This window comes from Oncorhynchus mykiss, chromosome 3 (genome assembly GCF_013265735.2).
Source record: "Oncorhynchus mykiss isolate Arlee chromosome 3, USDA_OmykA_1.1, whole genome shotgun sequence".
NCBI classification, from domain to species: domain Eukaryota; kingdom Metazoa; phylum Chordata; class Actinopteri; order Salmoniformes; family Salmonidae; genus Oncorhynchus; species Oncorhynchus mykiss.
Window position 1 is genome coordinate 36,689,875 of NC_048567.1, and position 25,173 is coordinate 36,715,047.

General features: G+C 43.2%; 1 protein-coding gene across 7 annotated transcripts; it reads right to left on the bottom strand.

Annotated features, from left to right (window-relative positions):
* Window positions 1-5,160: 5,160 nt before the first annotated feature.
* LOC110519934 (GPN-loop GTPase 2) lies at window positions 5,161-21,035 on the bottom strand. 7 transcript variants are annotated; one of them, XM_036973995.1, is made up of 7 exons: window positions 20,839-21,035; window positions 15,395-15,502; window positions 15,045-15,271; window positions 14,177-14,333; window positions 13,873-14,033; window positions 13,450-13,580; window positions 5,161-5,860 (listed from the first exon to the last, which is right to left on the bottom strand). In XM_036973995.1, the coding sequence occupies exons 1-7, from the start codon at window positions 20,873-20,875 to the stop codon at window positions 5,788-5,790; spliced, it is 894 nt and encodes a 297-aa protein (XP_036829890.1). In that variant the 5' UTR covers window positions 20,876-21,035; the 3' UTR covers window positions 5,161-5,787. The 7 variants fall into 7 exon arrangements, with proteins under 7 accessions (XP_036829890.1, XP_036829891.1, XP_036829892.1 ...); XM_036973996.1 differs by lacking the exon at window positions 20,839-21,035 and adding an exon at window positions 17,187-17,324; XM_036973997.1 differs by lacking the exon at window positions 20,839-21,035 and adding an exon at window positions 15,774-16,192.
* Window positions 21,036-25,173: the final 4,138 nt, after the last annotated feature.

Sequence of the window (25,173 nt, forward strand, 5' to 3'; positions counted from 1 at the left end):
ACAACACATCCGCCACGCTGATCCTCAACATGGGGGACCCTCAGGGGTGTGTGCTCAGTCCCCTCATGTACTCCCTTTTCACTCATGACTGCATGGCCAGGCACGACTCCAACACCATCATTAAGTTTGCTGATGACACAACAGTGGTAGGCCTGATCACCGACAACGACAATACAGCCTATAGGGAGGAGGTCAGAGACCTGACCGTGTGGTACAACGACAACAACCTCTCCCTCAACGTGATCAAGACAAAAGAGATGATTGTGGACTACAGGAAAAGGAGAACGCCCCCATTGTCATCGACGGGGCTATAGTGAAGCAGGTTGAGAGCTTCAAGTTCCTTGGCGTCCACATCACCAACAAACTAACATGGTCCAAGCACACCAAGACAGTCGTGAAGAGGGCACGACCAAACCTATTCCCCCTCAGGAGATTGAAAAGATTTGGCATGGGTCCTCAGATCCTCAAAAGTTTCTACAGCTGCACCATCGAGAGCATCCTGACAGGTTGCATCATTGCCGGGTATGGCAACTGCTCCGCCTCCGACCACAAGGCACTACACAGGGTAGTGCTTACGGCCCAGTACATCACTGGGGCCAATCTTCCTGCCATCCAGGACCTCTATACCAGGCAGTGTCAGAGGAAGGCCAAAAAAATTGTCAAGACTCCAGACAACCTAGTCATAGACTGTCCTCTCTGCTACTGCACCGCAAGCGGTACTGGAGCGCCAAGTCTAGGTCCAAGAGGCTTGTAAACAGCTTCTACCCCCATGCCATAAGACTCCTACACATCTAATCAAATGGCTAACCAGACTATTTACACTGCCCCCCTCCCCTCCTTTACGCTGCTGCTACTCTCTGTTATCATCTTTGCATAGTCACTTTTATAACTCTACCTACATGTACTTATTACCTCGACTAACCGGTTCCCCTGCACATTGACTCTGTACCGGTACCCCCTCTATATAGCCTCACTATTGTTATTTTACTGCTGGTCCTTAATTTTTTGTTACTTTTTTTTATCTTTTTGTTGTATTTTTCTAGAAAATGCATTGTTGGTTAAGGGCTTGTAAGTAAGCATTTCACCGTTGTATTTGACGCATGTTACAAATAACATTTGATTTGGTTATAATGGCAGTCGGGATACAGCCTTTCAAGGCCGCAATAATTTTTCCAATGTTAGAAACATCTGTGTCAGCGCCTACATCCCCAATTGATAATAGAAGAGTCATCTATCTAGGAGGTCCATACTAAATATCAATCTTGAACGGGCATTTTTAATATCAGGGAACTATAGCGGAAAAACCTGGAAGGATTTGGACCGTTCACTAAGGACAAACGGTCTCGGAGAAGAGATGGAAAGAATTGTCCCTGTTCTCTCAAAGCCACTATACTGTATATACATAAGGGAACAGGCAGGAGTTTTTGTTGCTTTGGAAGACATGCAGGGCCTTCCCATCCCAGAGAACAGACACAGGGCCAGTTGTGCAGAAACACATTTAATGTGGCTTCCTCACCCCTCCCAACTTAGTTTTTTTTGGCCACCTGTAAAAGCTGGAGTATAATTTCTTAAGGAATCTAGGGAAGGGGATTTGGATACACTGGTGCCATCTCCTGGTCAGAAAGGAACTTAAAAACAAATACAGTAGCCTAATGTCCTATTTATACTGTATTTATACGGAACAAAAATATAAATGCAACATTTAAAGTGTTGGTTTCATGAGCTGAAATAAATGATCCCAGAATTTTTCCATATGCACAAAAAGCTTATTTCTCTCAAATGTTGTGCACAAATTTGTTTACATCCCTGTTAACATTTCTCCCTTGCCAAAATAATCCACCACTTCACAGGTGTGGCCTATCAAGAAACTGATTAAACAGCATGGTCATTACACGGGAGCTCTTTGTGCTGAGGACAATTAAAGGCCACTCTAAAATGTGCAGTTGTCACAACACAATGCCACAGATGTCTCAAGTTTTGAAGGAGCATGCAATTGGCATGCTGACTGCAGGAATATCCACCAGAGCTGTTGCCAGATAATTTAATGTACAGTTCTCTACCATAAGCCGCCTCCAACATCGTTTTGGAGAATTTGGCAGTACCTTAAACCGGCCTCACAACCGAAGACCAAGTGTAACCACGCCAACCCAGGACCACCACATCCGGCTTCTTCACCTACGGGGATCGTCTGAGACCAGCCACCCGGAGATCTGATGCAACTGAGGAGTATTTATGTCTGTAATAAAGCCCCTTCGTGGGGGGGAAAAAAACAAATTCTGATTGGCTAAGCCTGACTTTCCAGTGGGTGGGCATGGCTCCCAAGTGTGTGGGCAGGCCCACCCATGGCTGCGCCCCTGCCCAGTCATGTGAAATCCATAGATTAAGGCCTAATGGATTTATTTGAATTGACTGATTTCCATATATGTAACTCAGTAAAATCTTTGAAATTGTTTTGTTCAGTATACATAATACTGTAAATAAGGTATGTCACATTAGACCAGTTATGCTTGGCCCAGTCTCCTTCACCAGCCATGTTTTTTAATCAAATCAAATTTTATTAGTCACAGGCACCAAATGCAACAGTGAAATGCTTACTTTACACACCCTTAACCAAGAATGCAGCTAAGAAAAAGTGTTGAAGAATTTACTAAAATAAACTGAAATTTAAACAACAAAAAAAATATTAAGGAGCAACACTAATATAACAGTAGCGAGGCTATATAAAGAGGGCACCGGTACAGAATCAATGTCAATGTTAGTTGAGGTAATATGTACATGTAGGTAAAGTGACTATGCAAGGACAATAAACAGAGTAGCAGCATAAAAATGGGGGCAATGCAAATAGTCCGGGAAACAATTTGATGAGCTTTTCAGGAGTCTTATGACTTGGGGTTAGAAGCTGTTAAGAAGCCTTTTGGACCTAGACTTGGCGCTCCGGTACTGCTTGCCGTGCGGTAGCAGAGAGAACAGCATGACTAGGGTGGCTAGAGTCTTTGACAATTTTTAGGGCCCTCCTCTGACACCGCCTGGTATTGAGGTCCTGGATGGCAGGAAGTTCGGCCCAAGTGATGTATTGGGCCAAATGCACTACCCTCTAGTGCCTTGCGGTCGGACGGCAAGCAGTTGCCATACCAGGCGGTCATCCAACCAGTCAGAATGCTCTCGATGGTGCAGCTGTATAACTTGAGGATCTGAAGACCCATGCCAAATCTTTTCAGTCTTCTGAGGGGGAATAGGCGTTGTCGTGCCCTCTTCACAACTGACTTGGTGTGTTTGGATCATGATAGTTTGTTGGTGATGTGGACACCAAGGAACTTGACGCTCTCAACATGCTCCACTACAGCCCGCAGATGAGAATGGGGACGTGCTCGGTCCTCCTTTTCCTGTTGTCCACAATCAGCTCCTTTGTCTTGATCAAGTTGAGGGAGAGTTTGTTATCCTGGAACCACACTGCCAGGTCTCTGTCCTCCTCCCTATAGGCTGTCTCATCGTTGTCGGTGATCAGGCCTACCACTGTTGTTGTCGGCAAACTTAATGACGGTGCTTGGCCATGCAGTCATGGGTGAAGAGGGAGTACAGGAGGGGACTGAGCACCCACCCCTGAGGGGCCCCCATGTTGTGGATCAGAGTGGCGGATGTGTTGTTACCTACCCTTACCACCTGGGGCAGCCCGTCAGGAAGTCCAGGATCCAGTTGCAGAGGGAGGTGTTTAGTCCCAGGGTCCTTACTTAGTGATGAGCTTGGAGGGCACTATGGTGTTGAACGCTGAGCTATAGTCAATGAATAGCATTATCACGCAGGTGATTATTTTGTCCATGTGGGAAAGGGCAGTGTGGAGTGCAATAGAGATTGCATAATCTGTGGATCTGTTGGGGGAGGTATTTAAATTGGAGTGGGTCTAGGGTTTCTGGGATAATGGTGTTGTGAGCCTTTCAAAGCACTTCATGGCTACAGACGTGAGTGCTACGGGTCGGTAGTCATTCAGGCAGGTTACCTTGGTATTTTTGGGCACAGAGACTATGGTGGTCTGCTTGAAACATGTTGGTATTACAGACTCAATCAGGGACAAGTTGAAAATGTCAGTCAAGACACTTGCCAGTTGATCAGTACACGCCCTGGTGATCTGTCTGGCCCTGCGGCCTTGTGAATGTTGACCTGTTTAAAGGTCCTACATCGGCTACAGAGTGTGACCACACAGTCATCCGGAACAGCTAATGCTCTCATGCATGCTTCAGTGTTGCTTGCCTCGAAGCGAGCATAGAAGTTATTTAGCTTGTCTGTTAGGCTTTTGTCACTGGGCAGCTCGCAGCTGTGCTTCCCTTTATAATCCGTAATAATTTGCAAGCCCTGCCACATCCGACGAGCGTCAGAACCAGCGTAGTACGATTCAATCTTAGTCCCGTATTGACTCTTTGCCTGTTTGATGGTTCGTCGGAGGGCATAGCGGGATTTCTTATAAGAGTCTGGGTTAGAGTCCCACAGCTCTACCCTTTAGCTCAGTGAGGATGTTGCCTGTAATCCATGGCTTCTGGTTGGGGTATGTACGTACAGTCACTGTGGGGAAGACGTCATTGATGCACTTATTGATGATTCTTTAAGTAGGGTTAGTTTTGACAGCCAATATACTGCCAATGTTCTTGGTTTTACAGGGAATAACAGTTTACAAGAAAGCAATTATCCATGGATAAAACATATCCACGTTCAGTGTATATTGTGTGTATATTTTAAACCTCTGTATCATTTTACATAAGTGTATATTTTAAACCTCTGTGTATCATTTTACATCGTTAAAGCGAGCATCTAAATCAGGTTTGGTTAGGAATCTTGCCTACTATTTTGCACACGTCTATTGTTTTAATCCGCCTGCGAGCTTCTTTCTGTTAGCTATCAGCTGCCACCTACGGAGAACAAAAGTTACCTGAATAAATTCTGGAGAGAAATTAAGGGAACTGCTGCATCAGGGTACCAGTACCTAAGCTGCTGATCTGACTAAAGCTCCACTCTGAATTCTCCCTCTCTGCCTCTTCCTAATCTAAATGTGTCACAGGTCTGGGGTAGATAGGGAGATGATGATGCTCAGTTTGAGATAGTCTACCTCACCCTCTGCTGGTCTGCACCTAATACACTATAGGTCCACACAAACACAAGAGGGCACATCTGTACATGCATGTAAGACCAACTCTTCACAAACTTTATTCATGAAATGTAAAAAACACATTTAACAGTTGATTTTGCTGATCTGCAAAGGGATTCATACCCAATGTACACACCTTATAGACTGAAGGGCTGACCAAACTGCCCCACACCAGGGTATTTCTCATTTCAATATGTAAATAATTATCTGTAGTCCAGAGCTCCTGGATTTGTCCATCTTTTTCACTGGCAGAATAAGAGATCAACATTTGCATCCAACTAAACAACACACTGTAGTCTGTACTAACACTAGCATTATAAACCAGCCACAAAGCCAAGGATATATCAATTCAAACTCTTAACCCAGATTGATCCAATTCTTGGATTGTGTGGTAAGAAGCAGTTGATTTGGATTCTATTTGCAGACTGATGCTTCTAACCCTTTCTCCACCCTCCTCTCCTCTCTATATAACCAGAGGCAGCCATATCAAGATAAAAGTTATTTACGTGTTCAGTCAAAGAGGGAAAGAAGAATAGCATTTGGTGCGTTTGACACTCCAATTCCACGGGACAAATGTTGTACTGTCGGTCCTTTGCTGGTCCAGTGCAAGCAACATCGAGGTCAGCAGCATCCATTGATGGGTGTCTGTTGTTTTACAGATCCATCACCTCCTCCTCCACGGTCTTTTCACCATCTTCAACATACCTCTCTTGCACTCCTAGAGTTCTAGGTGTCAAATTAAAGAAAATCTAATCAAAATGCTACTCGTCACATGCACCATAAACAACAGGTGTCGACCAACAGTGAAATGCTTAGGAGTGTTGACCAGTCATCTATGTTTAAAAATATATATATATATTTTACCTTTATTTAACGAGGCAAGTCAGTTAAGAACAAATTCTTATTTTCAATGACGGCCTAGGAACAGTGGGTTAACTGCCTGTTCAGGGGCAGAACGACAGACCTTGTCAGCTCGGGGGTTTGAACTTGCAAACTTCCGGTTACTAGTCCAACTCTCTAACCACTAGGCTGTTAAGCAGCACTATACAGGCAGATCTGTTTACAGCAGAACACAATATTCAAACTCAAATAATTGTCACCTCTTGCTGAGACTGCTTTAGAAAAAAAGTCGAAATGCAGCAGTTTTTATCTCAATATCAAATCATTTTTGGGTAACAATTAAGTATCTTACAGATTCTTCTTGACCATTTTAAATAAAAACAAACAAAAATAGCTTCTTAGCAAAGATCAATTGCTCAAGCAAGAATTTTGCTAGGACAGTCTGGGAATGGTCTGAGTGGGGAGGGGAAAATGGAAAACTAGCTGTTATTGGCAAAGGGGTTTGGAACTCTTGTTGGTCTATTTAAGTGATAATTCCCGGTCCCCTAACCAATTCTCGGTCCCCTAACCAATTGTGCTATTATGTGTTTTTTCACGTTATTTGTAACTTGTTTTGTACATAATGTTTCTACCACAGTCTCTTATGACCGAAAAGAGCCTCCAGATATCAGGACAGCGATTACTCACCCCGTACTAGAAGATTTTTTCTTTAACGAGTCAGACGGGAAGGATTTATTCCAGACATCCGACAAGGCCCTCATCCCCGTCATTCACAGGAGAAAGAGACAGAAATATCAGGGATGTAGGTCTGGGTGCCTTCGAAGGATCTGACGGCGAGTGAGTAATCTGCCTTCACCATCGGTCCTATTAGCCAATCATTGGATAATATAATAGACGAACTACGAGCACGTATATCCTACCAATGGGACATTTAAAACTTTAATATCTTATGTTTCACCGAGTCGTGGCTGAATGACGACATGAAGAACATACAGGCGGCGGGTTTTACACGCAGCTCGCGCTCCTAGTAGCCGGGGACTTTAATCCAGAGAAATTTAAATCCGTTTGACCTAATTTCTATCAGCAGGTTAAATGTGCAATCAGAGGGAAAGTAACTCTTGACCACCTTTACTCCACACAGAGTAAATATATAGCTCTCCCTCGCCCTCCATTTGGCAAATCTGACCATAATTCTATCCTCCTGCTTACAAGCAAAAACTAAAGCAGAAAGCACCAGTGACGCAGTCAATAAAAAAGTGGTCAGTTGAAGCAGATGCTAAGCTACGGGACTGTTTTGCTAGCACAGACTGGAATATGTTCCAGGATTCCTTCGATGACATTGATGGCATTGAGAGGTATGCCATCGATTACAGGCAACATCCACAATGAGCTAAAGGGTAGGGCTGCCGCTTTCAAGGAGCGGGTCAAACCCGGAAGCTTATAAGAAATACCACTATGCCCTCCGACGAACGATCAAACAGGCAAAGCTTCAATACAGGACGAAGATTGAATCGTAATACACCGGCTCCAACGCTTGTCTTATGTGGCAGGGCTTGCAAACTATTACAGACTACAAAGGGAAGCACAGCTGCGAGCTGCCCAGTCACACGACCATACCAGACAAGCTAAATTACTTCTATGCTTGCTTCGAGGCAAGTAACACAAACATATATCAGAGAATCAGCTGTTCCGGACAACAGTGATCACGCTCGCCGTAGCCGATGTGAGTAAGACCTTTAAACAGGTCAACATTCACAAGGCCTCAGGGCAAGACAGATTACCAGAATGTGTACTCCGAGCATGCGCTGACCAACTGGCAAGTGTCTTCGCTGACATCTTCAACCTGTCCCTGACTGAGTCTGTAATACCAACGTTTCAAGCAGACCACCATAGTCCCTGTGCCAAAGAACACTAAGGTAACCTGCCTAAATGACTACCGACCCGTAGCACTCACATCTGTAGCCATGAAGTGCTTTGAAAGGCTGGTCATGGCTCACCATTATCCCAGAAACCCTAGACCCACTCCAATTTGCATACCACCCCAACAGATCCACAGATGATGCAGTCTCTATTGCACTCCACAATGCCCTTTCCCACCTGGACAAAAGGAACACCTAGTGGCAAGAAAAAGTATGTGAACACGTTGGAATTACCTGGATTTCTGCATAAATTTATCAAATTTGATCTGATCTTCATCTAAGTCACATCAATAGACAAACTCAGTGTGCTTAAAGTAATAACACAAAAAGTATTATATTTTTCTTGTCTTTATTTAAAACATAATTTAAACATTCACAGTGTAGGTTGGAAAAAGTATAGACTTCTGCAAAAGCTAATTGGAGCCAGGAGGCAGCTAACCTGGAGTCTAATCAATGAGACGAGATTGGAGATGTTGGTTAGAGCTGCCTTGCCCTACAGAAAACACTCAAAATTTGAGTTTGCTTTTCACAAGAAGCATTGCCTGACGTGAACCATGCCTCGAACAAAAGAGAAGACCTAAGATTGAGAATTGTTGACTTGCATAAACCTGGAAAGGGTTAGAAAATTATCTCTAAAAGCCTTGATGTTCATCAGTCCATGGAAAGACAAATTGTTACTCTCCCTATGAGTGGCCGCCCTGCAAAGATGACTGCAAGAGCACAGCGCAGAACACTCAATGAGGTAAAGAAGTGTCAGCTAAAGAATTACAGAAATATGCTAACATGCTCTGGAACACGCTAACATCTCTGTTGACGATACTACGATACTTAAAACACTAAACAATAATGGTGTTCAATATTCTGTGGACAGATGAAAATAAATTTGAGTTGTTTGGAAGAAACACACAACATTATGTGAGGAAAAAAAAATAGGCACAGCACGCCAACATCAAAACCTCATCCCAACTGTAAAGTATGGTGGCAGGAGCTTCATGGTTTGGGGCTGCTTTGCTACCTGAGTGCCTGGACAGCTTGCTATCGTCGACGGAAAAATGAATTCCCAAGTTTATCAAGACATTTTGCAGGAGACTGTTAGGCTTTCTGTCCACCAATTGAAGCTCAACAGAAGTTAAGTGATACAACAGGACAACGACCCAAAACACAGAAGTAAATCAACAACAAAATGGCTTCAACAGAAGAAAATAAAACTTCTGGAGTGGCCCAGGCAGAGTCCTGACCTCAACTCGAGTTGAGATGCCTCAAGAGAACAGTTCACACCAGACATCACAAGAATAGTGCTGAACTGAAACAGACCATTGTGCAGGTCTGATCCGCAACTACAGAAGAGGTTATTGCTGCCAAAGGAGGGTCAACCAGTTATTAAATCCAAGTGTTCACATACTTTATCAACCTTGCACTGTGAATGTTTACACGGTGTGTTCAATAAAAACATATAGTTGTTTGTGTGTTATTAGTTTAAGCAGACTGTTTGTCTATTGTTGTGACCTAGATGAAGATCAGATAAAATTTGATGACCAATTTATGCAGAAATCCATGTATTTCCAAAGGGTTCACATACTTTTTCTTGCCACTTTATGTGAGAATTCTATTAATTTACAACAGCTCAGCATTCAACACCAAAGCTCATCACTAAGCTAAGGACCCTGGGACTAAACACCTCCCTCTGCAACTGGATCCCTGACTTCCTGACAGGCTGCCCCCAGGTGGTAAGGGTAAGTAACAACACATACACCATGCTTATCCTCAACACAAGGGCCCCTCAGGGGTGCGTGCTCAGTCCCCTCCTGTACTCCCTGTTCACTCATGACTGCTTGGCCAGGCACGACTCCAACACCATCATTAAGTTTGCCGATGACACAACAGTGGTAGGCCTGATCACCGACAACGATGAGACTGAACTCCTCCCTACAGGATGAGACCTGGCCGTGTGGTGCCAGGACAACCACCTCTCCCTCAACGTGATCAAGACAAAGGAGATGATTGTGGACAACAGGAAGAGGAGGACAGAGCACGCCCCCATTCTCATCGAAGGGGCTGTAGTGGAGCAGGTTGAGAGCTTTAAGTTCCTTGGTGTCCACATCACCAACAAACTATCATGGTCCAAACTAGAGGTCGACCGATTATGATTTTTCAACGCCTGTACCGATTATTGGAGGACCAAAAAAGCTGCTACCGATTAATCGGCCAATTTTTTATTTTATTTGTAATAATGACAATTACAACAATACTGAATGCACTTATTTTAAATGAATATAATACATCAATAAAATCAATTTATCCTCAAGTAAATAATGAAACATGTTCAATTTGGTTTAAATAATGCAAAAACAAAGTGTTGGAGAAGGTAAAAGTGCAATATGTGCTATGTAAGAAAGCTAACGTTTAAGTTCCTTGCTCAGAACATGAGAACATATGAGAGCTGGTGGTTCCTTCAATATTATATCCTTCAATATTCCCAGGTAAGAAGTTTTAGGTTGTAGTTATTATAGGACTATTTCCCTCTATATCATTTGTATTTCATTAACCTTTGACTATTGGATGTTCTTATAGGCACTTTAATATTGCCAGTGAAACAGTATAGCTTCCATCCCTCTAGTTAGCGCGCGCTAACTAGCTAGCCATTTCACTTCGGTTACACCAGCCTCATCTCAGGAGTTGATAGGCTTGAAGTCATAAACAGCGCAATGCTTGACGCACAACGAAGAGCTGCTGGCAAAATGCACGAAAGTGCGGTTTGAATGAATGTTTACACGCCTGCTTCTGCCTACCACCGCTCAGTCAGATACTTGCTCAGTCAGATTATATGCAACGCAGGACACGCTAGATAATATCTAGTAATATCATCAACCATGTGTAGTTAACTAGTGATTATGATTGATTGTTTTTTAAAAGATAAGTTTAATGCTAGCTAGCAACTTACCTTGGCTTACTGCATTCGCGTAACAAGCAGTCTCCTTGTGGAGTGCAACGAGAGAGGCAGGTCGTTATTGCGTTGGACTAGTTAACTGTAGGGTTGCAAGATTGGATCCCCCGAGCTGACAAGATGAAAATCTGTCATTCTGCCCCTGAACAAGGCAGTTAACCCACCGTTCCTAGGCAGTCATTGAAAATAAGAATATGTTCTTAACTGACTTGCCTAGTTAAATAAAGGTCAAATAAAATAAATAAAAAATCTTGCACCTTTAAATGGACCAGAACTATTTTATTGAAATACAGTTGTCATGACGCCAGCCCTTTCAGTGAATTGGCTAGCAGAGATGTGAACAACCCCCTCTCCTGTTAGGAGAGGAGCGGGAGTTTTACAACTTAACCCCCACGTCATAAATTCCGTATGGAGACTCTCCCTGGCCATGCAGTATGGAGAGATTTTCACAGTAGAACTTCTACAACATCACAGAATTGGAGAACTGAACAATATCTATATTTTGGTGAATATGTAAACGGTCGGTGAAGCCAGCTATGACCCGGTCCGTTTTGTTTCATGTTTGTGACCTTATGAAAGGCAATATAGCCACATTACCCTAACTCTGTTTATACAGGTGCCTCAGTTATGTTTGAATCTACTTATTGTATAAAATTAATGAGTAAAGATGAAACTATTTGCAAAATGATGAAATATGTTGTTAACTTTTAAAATTAGAAAATCATCTTCCCTTTCAAGTTTAACTAAGGCACGAGCCACACCCAAGTGAATAGGCATTGGTTGGAAATGATGAACCAACCCCTTTTCTACATTTCTATAAAAGTCCGTTACCCAAAGTCAACGGAGTTCCAAATAACGGAAGGATTTGTCCTCATGTTTAAAAAGGGCGCATTTTAATTTCAACCCTACAGGCCAGGAAACATGAGAGCTTGCACCACACATGAAATGGTATGAACTCTGAACTATTGATCACCTAAAGAAGTGCATACTAAACCAGCATATATCAGACTGCAGCTGAACATATGCGCAAATCTAGTACGAGAACACTGACCGACATGGACGAATCTCCAGAGTGAGATGAACCTCTCAGACCACATGACCACACAACAAGATTCCACAAAGGACAGGACAAACCATAACCAACTTCATGTAAATACAATGCATTTCTTTTCCGAATGAACGATTGTTAGTAGCATATGTATTTATGTGAGAATAGCTTCCCAGGTCCGATAAAGACCAATGTTCCTTAGCCTTCCTTCCCAAAACCCATTCTCTTCTCTGAATCTATTGTGTTATAACCAAACTGTTTTTGCTTAGCCCAATAGGGACTTTCCTATCCTTGTTAGTAACCAATATCTATTGTTTGTTTGTTTATGCATTTCTGTGATTATTTAGTTAGTTAATAAATAAATGATTAAGCCAACTGGTGTATGGATGATTCATGGTTTAGGCTGGGTTCGTGCAGATAACCAGATGTCATGCACCGTCATCCTTGTTAATTAAATTTACAAGATTAGTTTAAATCAGGTAATAATAATTATTGAGAATTGATTTGATAAAATAACAGTCTCACCTTTAATGATGCCAAAGACACGACACAGTACCAGTCAAAAGTTTAGACACACCTACAAAGGGTTTTTCTTTATTTTAACTATTTTCTACATTGTAGAATAATAGTGAAGACATCAAAACTATGAAAGAACACATATGGAATTGTGTAGTAACCAAAAAAGTGTTAAACAAATCAAAATATTTAACGTAGCCACCCTTTGCACAGTCTTAGCATTCTCTCAACCAGCTTCTTGGGGAATGCTTTTCAAACTGTGTTGAAGGAGTTCCCACATATAAGGAGCACTTGTTGGCTGCTTTTCCTTCACTCTGCGGTCCAACTCATCCCAAACCATCTCAATTGGGTTGCGGTCAGGTGATTGTGGAGGCCAGGTCATCTGATGCAACACTCCATCACTCTCCTTCTTGATCAAATAGTCCTTACACAGCCTGGAGGTGCGTTTTGGGTCATTGTCCTTTTGAAAAACAAATGATAGTCCCACTAAGCGCAAACCAGATAGGATGGCATATTGCTGCAGAATGCTGTTTAAGTGTGCCTTGAATTGTAAATAAATCACTGAGTGTCACCAGCAAAGCACCCCCACACCATCATACCTCCTATTCCATCACAAAGACACGGCAGTTGGAACCAAAATCTTAAATTTTGAAGCTGTTTGAGAGAATACCAAGAGTGTGCAAAGCTGTCATCAAGGTGGCTACTTTGAAGAATCTCAAAAATGAAAGATATTGATTTGTTTAACACTTTTTTGGTTACTACATGATTCCACATGGTGTTATTTCATTGTTTTGATGTCTTCACTATTATTCTACAATGCAGAAAATAGTAAAAATAAAGAAAAACCCTTGAATGAGTAGGTGTCCAAACTTTTGACTGGTACTGTATATCTATTTATAAATAACACACAGGAAAATCTAGTTTTGGACTGAACCAGGCCTTTAACACTTACATTTAAAATGGCTTTGTTTCATAGGTTGAGCATGTGGAACAGACTGGTTTAATAACAAACACATAAATCAATATAGCAGCTGTGAGTAAAGGATACGCGGTGAACTGGAAGTCTGCTCCCACAGCGGCTGACATCATTGCTTGCAGGTTCCTCTCCTCCAGGTTGCCGAAGCAGTAGCCGTTGGCCTTGTCCACAGTCCGCAGAACCTGCGTCATGCTCTCCCTGTCCTGGAGATAGGGCACAGTGCAAGATGTCAGTGGTTAAGTGGCAAAAAATGTAAATGCAAGCTTCATCCTCCAGGTTGAGACTAGTGTTTTAACCTTACCCCTTCTAAAATGGACCAGTATTTATTATGAGTTTAGACAAAGTATTGTGGTTGTGTTCACTAGTAGGCACAAAGCAGAAGAAAAATATCTGAAACAGGGAGGTACTGAACTTCATGTCCCATAATAAATATGACCCAGAAACAGCAGATGCCCAAGAACCAGTGAACATCTAAAGGTAGTAGCAAAGTCTCACCTGCACATTGAGAGGCACAAAAGAGACAAGGCCATAGTCTTGTATGACCCCTGCAAGTTTCTCATTTAGTTTGAGGAACTTCCTAAAGAAAGGGTCAGCAGCCAAGTGATCCAGCAGATATGTCAGGTCCATAACATCTGTGTAGAAGTCCAGGTTGAAGGCTATTCCAGAGACAGAGTAAGTGCAAAAATTAAACAAGTTCCACAGCTAAAGACAAACTGTCAAATCAAACACTTGAGGGAAACTGAGGGAATATAGCCATACAAAGCCCATATTCATAATCACCCAGGATATCTCATCTCACCGAGTTTGCCGTACTGCTCGATGAGGTCCATCTTGGAGAGGACGTTGACGTGGGGTAGCTCCACGTGCAGCATAGTGGACAGGGAGGTGCACAGCACTGAGATGAACTTAGCTGGGTCAGCGCAGTAATGAGAGTCCACAAGGTGCACTGCAGTCAGCTGAGAGTAATTAAAGAGGGAGTGTTAGTGAGACAGTGCAGGGATTCAACTAACTGGCCCAGGTTATCCCGGTGGGGTGAGTTTGCACAGGGTGAAAAGCGAATGCATTTGTTTTGGAAACAGGCTGCACCCATCCGGGCGTGAGCCAGGTGCCCTGTTCAAAGCCTAGGCTAGATTAAGCATGTGGAGTAATGAGTAGGCTTCTACTTTTATTAAAAGCAAAAGTGATTGCTTTTAATAAAAACACTATCTGCCTTCCCAATAAAAACTAGTTTGAAAATTTGAACATATATTTCATGGAAAGAGATGCGTTTCTGGACAATTTACCACACTGTGTGATTTGAGAAGGGAGCTCCTTCCTGACTGATTTTGACCGTTAATGTCACGAGTCATTGACTGGTGCACCGCTGCTCAGGTTAATAGAACTCACTCAGTGATTTGAGCACAACCTATAGGCACTATGACTCAATACTAATAAAGCACATGCCCATAAACACCCAATACAAATAGCTAGGCCTACTTGTCAAAGCCCCAAATTCTCCATCAATGTGGCAAACAATACATTTCTTAAGTTAGCCTAAATCATACTGAATGTGTCATGCATGGATTGACATACTACACGGTGTTTCTTTTGGGGAATCATTCATACTAGGAATCACAACATTCCAGCACCAATGGGCACAAACATCTTAGAATCCTGAACCATCTCACCCTGAAGTTCCACTTGGCCAGCTGAGCAAAGATGTTTTTCACTGAGTTCTGGTGGGTGTACAGCTCCACCTGACCCGGACAGTCAAACAGAAAGTAACAGTCGCTATGTTCCTCTAACTTGGTTTCCAGCCAGTCCAGATTGGCCTCCAGGTACTCCATGCAGTACAGGAGTCCACCATTGGGCCCCAGCTTCAAACCCTCCATCACGTCATCTAGGGTGACCAGCTCTGAAATATCCACAGCACAGGGATATGGGAGCCCTTCATTTGCAGGGTCCATGTTCACCACAACCACCTTCCGTCCCAAGTGACTCAAGAACTCCTGCATCCCCCGGCAGTATGTGGTTTTACCTGAGCCAGGAGGTCCTATGACCACCTGGCCAAAGCGTAAGGATGGAGTCTGCGAGGGCTGGGTGGCCATGATTACTTCTCCAAAGCTCTGACTTGTTAGATTCCCATCTGAGGAGAAAACAAATGGTACATACCCATCACCGACCATCAGTGCTGAGCCACTAACCACCACATATGGTCCTTGCCTCAGGTTAGCCCATTCATAGAAGCTTTTAGCGCCTATTAATGATAGTAACTTCTGGCCGGGGGAGTTTTGTTGGGTGCCCCGATGCTCGTTCTGAACGTTAACATGCATCATTTACAGTACGGTTTTGGAAACATATGTTATATATCAGCAAGAAATCATTTTCAAAAAATGAAAGGTTAAATTAGTACACACCTTTATAGGGTTGCGCTTCGAACGCATCCTACAGCGTCATTGCATTTTGGTACACCAGAATTACACTCATTTCCAATGAAACACTGCGTTTCCGTTGCAGTGCGTTCGGTGTGATGCATACGTTGGATTTATCGAACGTATGCGTCAAACTGTATGCGTGGAAGGCTTGACAGAAATGGTAGCAGAAGGTGAATGTTGAACTTTTGTTACATACATATCCAGATGATGCAGCATACTATTTTGGGCAATGACGCTGTCGGTGTGTTAAATAGTATATTATTGGGCTAGCTGAGGAACGCTCAACTCCGTTGTCTTATCGAGGCGGAGTTGAGTTTTGATACATTTTACTAGCAAACATTAGCCTCGATTTAAGAGAACGGAGTTGAGCGTTCATCAGCTATTATGGGTCTAGCGCAGGGTTTCCCAAACTCTGTCCTCGGGACCCCAAGGAGTGCCATAACACTACACAACTGATTCAAATAATAAACTAATCACCAGGCGTTGTATCAGCTGTGTAGTGTTAAGGCAAACACCAAAACCTGCAATCATTGGGATCCCAAGGTGGACCGAGTTTAGGAAACTAGCCAGGTTAGCGCAGAAACGTGTAAAAGATGTTTTACTAACTAACGTCTTTCAATTAACATGCACATTTAATAATTAGCACCATTTGTGGAAAAGGTACACAATTGTCATACTTTATTAAAAGTAAAGATACCTTAATAGAAAATGACTAAAGGAACATACTACTTGAGTAAAAAACTAACTATTTGGTTAAATATACTTATCAAAAGTAAATGTAATTGCTAAAATATACCTAAGTATCAAAAGTAATAATTTCAAGTTCCTTTTAATAAACAAAACAGATAGCACATTGTTTTAATTTACGGATAGCTAGGGACACACTCCGAGGTAATTTACAAACGAAGCATGTGTTTAGTGAGTCCGCAAGATCAGAGGCAGTAGAGATGACCAGGGATGCTCTCCTGATAAGTGTGATTTTGACGATTTCTCTGTCCTACTAAGCATTCAAAATGTAACGAATGGGTGTCAGGGAAAATGTATCGAGTAAAAAATGCTTCTTTTTTTTAAAGGAATGTAGGGTCGTAAAATGTGTTAAATCTAAAAAGTACAGATACCAGCCAAACGATTTAAGTAGTACTTTAAAGTAATTTAACTTAAGTACTTTACACCACTGGTTAGAAGAGCATTCAATGCACAATGTCATGCGAAGTGATGATGCGCTAGTTAGTCATATTGCAGCTAGCTTGCTAATTAGCAGCGTAGCAAATGTATCACGACAAGTAGCTAAAATAGCTAGCAAAATGCTCCCAAAAAGACATGTTATGAGAACAAATAAGTGTTGTAAATATTACATTACGATACGAGTGAAATGTACTAACCAGCGCCACTTACCGCCGTTAAATTTGGTTATTGGAGAAGCTAACCAAAACCTAGACAACACTGCTGTGAAACATCTAAGAATAACTAACTACTTCCGGGTCACGGTTTTTGGAATTCTTCAGAATAAAAGTCCCGTCCTGTATACTTAGTAAAGGAATAATTAGGGCTATAATGAGCACAATTATCGATATCTTTGACTTCTTATCCTACAAAGAACTACGTATTTCTGTAAGATATGTCATAAAATGTTAAAGCCTAAATGGTCAACAATGTTTTTCGTGTGTGTACACATTAATTGCAACTTTAAAAAGATGCTGTATATTGTGTCACAGTAACACTGAACTTACAATGGCTAGTCCCAAATCACTATATTTTTTTCTTGTGCTTTATGCTATTTGCCTCATGACTCCTGCATGCTTTGTTAACTATGAACTTGCTTGTTTACCCAACTGTGGGACAGACTGTTTGTTCCCACACTCGAGACTGACTCTCTATTCTAACCACTTCTTGCCTGCTTTTTATTCATGTTACCTGATAAAATGTTGCTGTACAATATGATCTGGTTGCCATCTAATGCACATTCAAATGTCATAAATCAGCACTGCAGAGCTCTCCCTGTTCTCTGCAGTGCAATGATTGTATTACTGCTGATGATATCTGGAAATGTGCATGTACACCCATCTACTGTTGCTAGACCCAATTATAACTTGTGCTCGGATATCTGCTTCACTGATTTCTGCTCTCGTAAAAGCCTGGGTTTTCTGCACATTAACACTAGAAGCTTAAAATTGATCAATTGAAAGTGTGGGTTCACAGCTCCAATCCAGATGTGTTGGTCATTACTGAGACGTGGTTAAGAAATCGTTTTTTGAACACTGATCTTAACCTTTCTGGTTATAACCTTTTTCAGCAAGACAGATCTCCCAAAGCTGGTGGAGTGGCAATCTTTACCAAGGTACAACCTCAGTGCTTGGTTGTCTCGACCAAGTCTGTCCCCAAACAATTTGATTTGCTGGTTATAAGCATTAAACTTTCAAATAGCTCTTTGTTGACTATTGCTGGGTGTTATCGTCCACCAACAGCACCGGCCTGTACCCTAAATGCCCTAAGCTCTCTCCTGGCCCCTTACACTAAAGTCTGAATTTGTCCTGCTAGGTGACCTAAACTGAGACATGCTTAAACCACCTGACCAGGTCCTAAAGCCATGGGATTCCATAAATCTTTCTCGGATTATCACCAATCCCACAAGGTATGACACCAAACACCCAGAAAAGGCTACTCTCCTTGATGTTATCCTCACAAATAATCCTGATGGGTATCAGTCTGGTGTTTTCTGTAATGACCTTAGTGATCACTATTTTACAGCCTGTGTTTGTAATGGCTGCTCAGTGAAACGACCTGTCCTGATTTGTCATAGACACCTGCTAAAAATCTTTAATGAGCAAGCCTTCCTTCGTGACCTGGCCTCTGTAAAATGGTATAGAATTAGCTTGATCCCTTCTGTCAAAGACACTTGGACCTTCTTTTTTATATTTTCAGTGGTATTGTTAACAAACATGCCCCATAAAGATAATGAGAATTTAAAAACGGGTTCAGCCCCTGGATCGACCGTGATCTATAAGTGCACTATCCGGAAGGCCAAAGTTAGTTACTTTAAGAAGCAGTTCTCTCTTTGTGGGTCTAACCCTAAGAAGTTCTGGAAAACGGTTAAAGACCTGAAGAATAAACCCTCCTCCTCACAGTTGCCCATGGTTGTTACTGACAAGGATCACATGGCTAAGCTCTTTAAACACCACTTCATTAAGTCAGGATTCCTATTTGACACAGCCATGCCTCCTTGCCTGTCCAACATTTCCTCATCTCCTACCCGTTCTCATGTGACTAGCCCCGATGCTCTTCCCTTTTTTCCCTGCCCCACTAAAGTTTCTCCCTGCAGGTGGTCACTGAGTCTGAGGTGCTAAAGGAGCAAGTTTAAGAACTTGACCCCCAAAAAACATCTAGGTCAGATGGTTTAGACCCTTTCTTCTTTAAGGTTGCTGCCCCTATCGTCACCAAGCCTATCTCTGACCTTTTTAACCTGCAGAATGGGGAACTTACTAAATGACTGAAAGTTTGACTGTGTGATATTAGATTGCTTCTTGTGTAAATATTTTCTGTCTGGATTGTAATGATTTGTACCCCAAACATACTCTTTATGGAGGTTCCCATTGCTTGGAAGGCAACCACTGTGCATCCTTTATTTAAAGTGGGAGATCAAGCTGATCCTAACTGTTATAGACCAATTTCTATTTTGCCCTGTTTATCAAAAGTGTTGGAAAAACTTGTCAAATATCAACTGATTGGCTTTCTTGATGTCTATAGTATTTTCTCTGGATGTGTCACGGCAACCTTAAAGGTCCTAAATGCCCCTGACTAAGCAATGTTGTGCTGATATTTTTATTGACTTGACCAAAGCTTTTGATACTGTAGACTATTCCATTCTCGTGAGCCGGCTAAGGAGTAATGGTGACGCTGAGGGTCTTTGGCCTGTTTTGCTACCTACCTCTCTCAAAGAGTGCAGTGTATAAATTCAGAACATCTGCTGTCTCCGCCACTGCCTGTCACCATGCCTCAATCCTAGGCCCCACGCTCTTCTCAATTTACATCAACAATATAGCTCAAGCAGTAGGAAGCTCTCTCATCCATTTATATGCAGATGATAGTCTTATACTCAGCTGGCCCCTTCCCGGATTTTGTGTTAAATGTTCTACAACAAAGCTTTCTAGGCCCTTAACCTTGTTCTGAACACCTCCAAAACAAAGGTTGTGTGGTTTGGGAAGAAGAATGATCCTCTCCCTACCGGTGTGATTACTACCTCTGCGGGTTTAGCGCTTGAGGTAGTCACCTCATACAAGTACTTGGGAGTATGGCTAGACAAACTGTCCTTCTCTCAGCACATATCAAAGCTGCAGAATAAGGTTAAATCTAGACTTGGTTTCCTCTATCGTAATCGCTCCTCTTTCACCCCAGCTGCCAAACTAACCCTGATTCAGATGACCATCCTACCCATGCTAGATTACAGAGACGTAATTTATAGATCGGCAGGTAAAGGTGCTCTTGAGCGGCTAGATGCTCTTTACCATTCGGCCATCAGATTTGCCACCAATGCTCCTTATCAAATCAAATTTTATTGGTCACATACACATGGTTAGCAGATGTTAATGCGAGTGTAGCAAAATGCTTGTGCTTCTAGTTCCGACTATGCAGTAACATCTAACAAGTAATCTAACAAATTCACAACAACTACCTTATACACACAAATGTAAAGGGAGGAATATAATATGTCCATATAAATATATGGATGAGCGATGGCGTGCGGCATAGGCAAGATGCAGTAGAAATACCTTTTTTGTGTGGATTCCGCGAGTGCTGGTTGGCTGTACTACAGACACCTGTCGTCGTCGTAGGAAAGACTCGTTGTTATCTTTTCGTAAAACAACTGGTTGCAGTAAAGAGCCAATCTGGATACTAAGGAGATCCTGAGGGAAATTGACGAATACCAACAGCTTTACGCTATGGAGGAACAACATACTCCTTCATGGAAAGATGCGACCACCACCATAACTTTAACCCCCCCCCCAAAAAAAAAAAAACATTAATCTACAGACACAGGTGATTTACTTACCATTGAGGTAGAGGCCAGTGCTCTGGCTGGAATCCATGCAACACTGGAAAAGTTGTGTCAGGAGGTAGCAGGGCTGAGGGGGAGTTTGGAGTTCAGCCAGAATGTAATTCTCACGCTCCAAAGAGAAAACAAGACACTCACAGCCAAGTAAAAATCCACGATTCCAACATGGATTGTCTACTCAGGGAAAACAGGGTGATGAAGGAGTAGACATACAAAGTCGCAGCATGCGTGAAAATACATTTTTTTATGGGATTCCTGAGGATGCATCTGTAACAGGGTTATATTGGTGATTCCCCTTGCCACTTTATTGTTAAGCCAATGGGTTTTTGGTTTGAGTTTGTCTTGCCTTCACCTACTCAACATGGCATCTTATTGGCTGGTTTGAGTAGCTTGCTTACGAGGGGGGATGTTCCAGTTAGAATCTTCCCAGTGAACAAGCACCAAACCAGCGGTAAGTTGTTGGTTGCAAAGCACTGTACATCAAAAGTGATTTTTATACTCTCAAGTGATGAGAGTATACAAGTGATTAAATGTACAATTTATATCAAATTGTTTGTAAATGTTATTCGAACATCACACATAAGATGCAGCGGTTTTTGAAGAATATTTGTTGTGCATTTTGTTGTAAAGAATTCCCGCCAGTACTAGCTAGCAACCTACTGTGTCTGGTGGGGGGGTTCATATATTTTGTACAGTGCGTGAGTGCAGAGTTGGATGGTGAGACGTGCATTGCATGACGTGCAATTTTGTGCCGTTCCTAACAGGTACATTGTTAAAGATATTATATTGTATATTGTAATTGTATTATTTTGGTAACTAGCCCAGTGAACAAGCACCAAACCAGCGTGCGTGAGTGCAGAGTTGGATGGTGAGACGTGCATTGCATGACGTGCAATTTTGTGCCGTTCCTAACAGAATAAATCTACATGACTGGTGCTACATGTTGGAGTTCCGTGTCGATGACTGATTGTACACAACGCAAGAAGAGTACTGTTACACATCCAATAATCCAGAGGGCGCGATCAGAGAATTCATGCAATCCGCCTTGAAACTTCCTATAGAGACTGTAAACAAGGTGGCTTTCCACCGAGTACACAGACTTAGAGGGATAAGACCAAGGGTCCCCGACCGATCATCACAAAATTTGAACACTACTGTTAGGTTCATATTTTTCAGAGTAAATAACCCACGGACACTAGAGAAGCTTTAACCAAGTTTAATTCTGCCCAAAGGTTCTGTAGAGCTGTAATCAGACAACCCAAAATGTGTCCCATCCAGATATGTATATCCCACTTAAGACACTCCCTCTCTCCAATCCATACAGTTTATGCCCCAACAGGAAGAATGTAACCAAATACTACCCTGATTACTCCATTAAGGGGAACAGACCTCACCCCTCATTTGCTGACCTCAACCCCTCCTTCACCTATTCCACAGATATCCATCTGTCTTCCCTATATCAACATGTCGCTCTCCTCTCCTCCATCAAACACATTCCAAAGCCTTCTGGCTTTCTACAGAGAACCCTTAACTTTCTCCTTTGATTTTATGCTTCTTCTCTATCATTTATATAATATCTCAATGTTCAAAATGTCAAACCCAACACTACCAACAAAAGGAGCTGATCAAAAGCAGAGAAAGGGAGCTTAAAGAGACCAAATTTGGTCTCAATGACCAATTTCCAAGGGAGATAAACGAACGTCCTAAGAGACTGTAACCGGTACAAAGACAACAGAGGGAGGATGGTAAGCGTTCCTTTCTCATTGTGGACAAACTCTTTATATATGGACAGCTATTCCGAGAAAGCTCCATAACACCGTGGCTGTACTAAATTCTACAGGGACTTCAGGTTACGGAAAAAAGAAGTTATGGGAACTGTAAAATTATCTGAACATTATGAAGTGGATAGGAACACACACGTACTTAATTACAGTGCCTTGCGAAAGTATTCGGCCCCCTTGAACTTTGCGACCTTTTGCCACATTTCAGGCTTCAAACATAAAGATATAAAACTGTATTTTTTTGTGAAGAATCAACAACAAGTGGGACACAATCATGAAGTGGAACGACATTTATTGGATATTTCAAACTTTTTTAACAAATCAAAAACGGAAAAATTGGGCGTGCAAAATTATTCAGCCCCCTTAAGTTAATACTTTGTAGCGCCACCTTTTGCTGCGATTACAGCTGTAAGTCGCTTGGGGAATGTCTCTATCAGTTTTGCACATCGAGAGACTGACATTTTTTCCCATTCCTCCTTGCAAAACAGCTTGAGCTCAGTGAGGTTGGATGGAGAGCATTTGTGAACAGCAGTCTAGGGAGACCGGAGGAGGAGGCTCCTCCTGCGCCTATTGTGGAGGGAGAGGACACACTTCGGACCGGTGCTGGAGGAGTCCCTCTGGGAGTCGAGCTGGCCGGCGGAACACTTCTCGGCCACCCCAGGCGAGTAGGCACCAAACTCACCCAGAGCTCCCTGTTGGTCACATGTTTTTGTTTATTTTTTTCCCTGCGTTTTTTCCTTCTCTTCAGCATAAGGCGCTAGTCAATTTCAGGCGCAGCTGGGAGTTTTATGGATCGCGGAGTTTCCGTAAATTGGGTATTCCGTTAGTGCAGATAGACCCACATGTCCCCGTGCACTCCTTAGATAGCCGACCGTTAGGGTCAGGGCTGGTCAGGGAGGCCACGATTCCGCTGGACATGGTAACGCAGGATCATAGGGAGAGGATCAGTTTCTACCTTATTGATTTACCTGGGTTTCCAGTGGTGTTGGGGGTTCCCTGGCTGGCTATTCACAATCCCCTCATTTCCTGGAAACAGGGGGCTCTTCAGGGGTGGTCAGACGAGTGTTCGGGTAGGTGTATAGGAGTTTCCATCGGTGCCACGACGGTGGAGAGTCCAGACCAGGTTTCCACCGTGCGCATTCCCCCAGAATATGCCGATTTGGCTATCGCTTTTAGTAAGAAAAAAGCGACCAAATTACCACCCCATCGACGGTGTCAGGTGTACCCACTGTCACAGGAGGAGACGTTGGCTATGGAGACATATGTCACGGAAGCTCTGAGACAGGGGTACATTCGGCCCTCCATGTCACCCGTCTCCTCAAGTTTCTTTTTTGTGAGGAAGAAGGAGGGAGGTCTGCGTCCGTGCATTGATTATCGAGGTCTCAATTCGATCACAGTAGGATTTAGTTAACCGCTACCTCTCATCGCTACGGCGGTGGAATCATTCCACGGAGCGCGTTTCTTCATAAAACTGGACCTCAGGAGCGCCAATGGTGCGTATTCGGGGAGGAGACGAGTGGAAAACAGCGTTTAGTACCACATCAGGCCACTATGAGTACCTCGTCATGCCGTATGGGTTGAAAAATGCTCCAGACGTCTTCCAATCCTTTGTAGATGAGATTCTCAGGGACTTGCACGGGCAGGGGGTGGTAGTCTATATTTACGACATCTTGATTTATTCTGCCGCGCATGTCTCCCTGGTGCACAAGGTTCTTGGGCGACTGCTGGAGCATGACCTATACGTCAAGGCTGAGAAATGTGTGTTCTCCAAACAAGCCGTTTCCTTCCTGGGTTATCGCATTTCCAGCTCGGGGGTGGTGAAGTTACAACCCCTCCCGGTTCCACAACGGCCTTGGTCCCATCTCTCGGTAGATTTCCTTACGGATCTTCCCCCATCTCAGGGGAATACTACCGTTCTGGTCGTTGTGGATCGGTTCTCTAAGTCCGGAGGTTTATCCAGGGTTTTGGCCAAGTAGCGGCGCCCATTACCTCACTGCTGAAGGGGCGGCCGGTGCGTCTGCGGTGGTCGGCAGAGGCTGATGGAGCCTTCAACCAGTTGAAGGCGCTGTTCACTGAAGCTCCCGTGTTGGCGCATCCGGACCCTTCGTTAGCATTCATAGTGGAGGTGGATGCGTCCAAGGCAGGGGTTGGAGCCGTGCTGTCTCAGCGCTCGGGCACGCCACCGAAGCTCCGTCCCTGCACTTTCTTTTCTAAGAACCTGGGTCCGGCGGAGCGGAACTATGATGTGGGGGACCGGGAGTTACTAGCTATGGTGAAAGCCCTGAAGGTGTGGAGAAACTGGCTAGAGGGGGCTAAACACCCTTTCCTCATCTGGACTGACCACCGCAATCTGGAGTTATATTCGAGCAGTGAGGAGACTGAATCCGCGTCAGGCTAGGTGGGCCATGTTCTTTACACGCTTTAGATTTACGATCTCTTATAGACCAGGTTCCCTTAACACTAAGGCCGACGCGCTGTCCCGTCTCTATGACACCGAGGACCGGTCTATCGAACCCACTCCCATCCTTCCAGCCTCTCGGCTGGTGGCCCC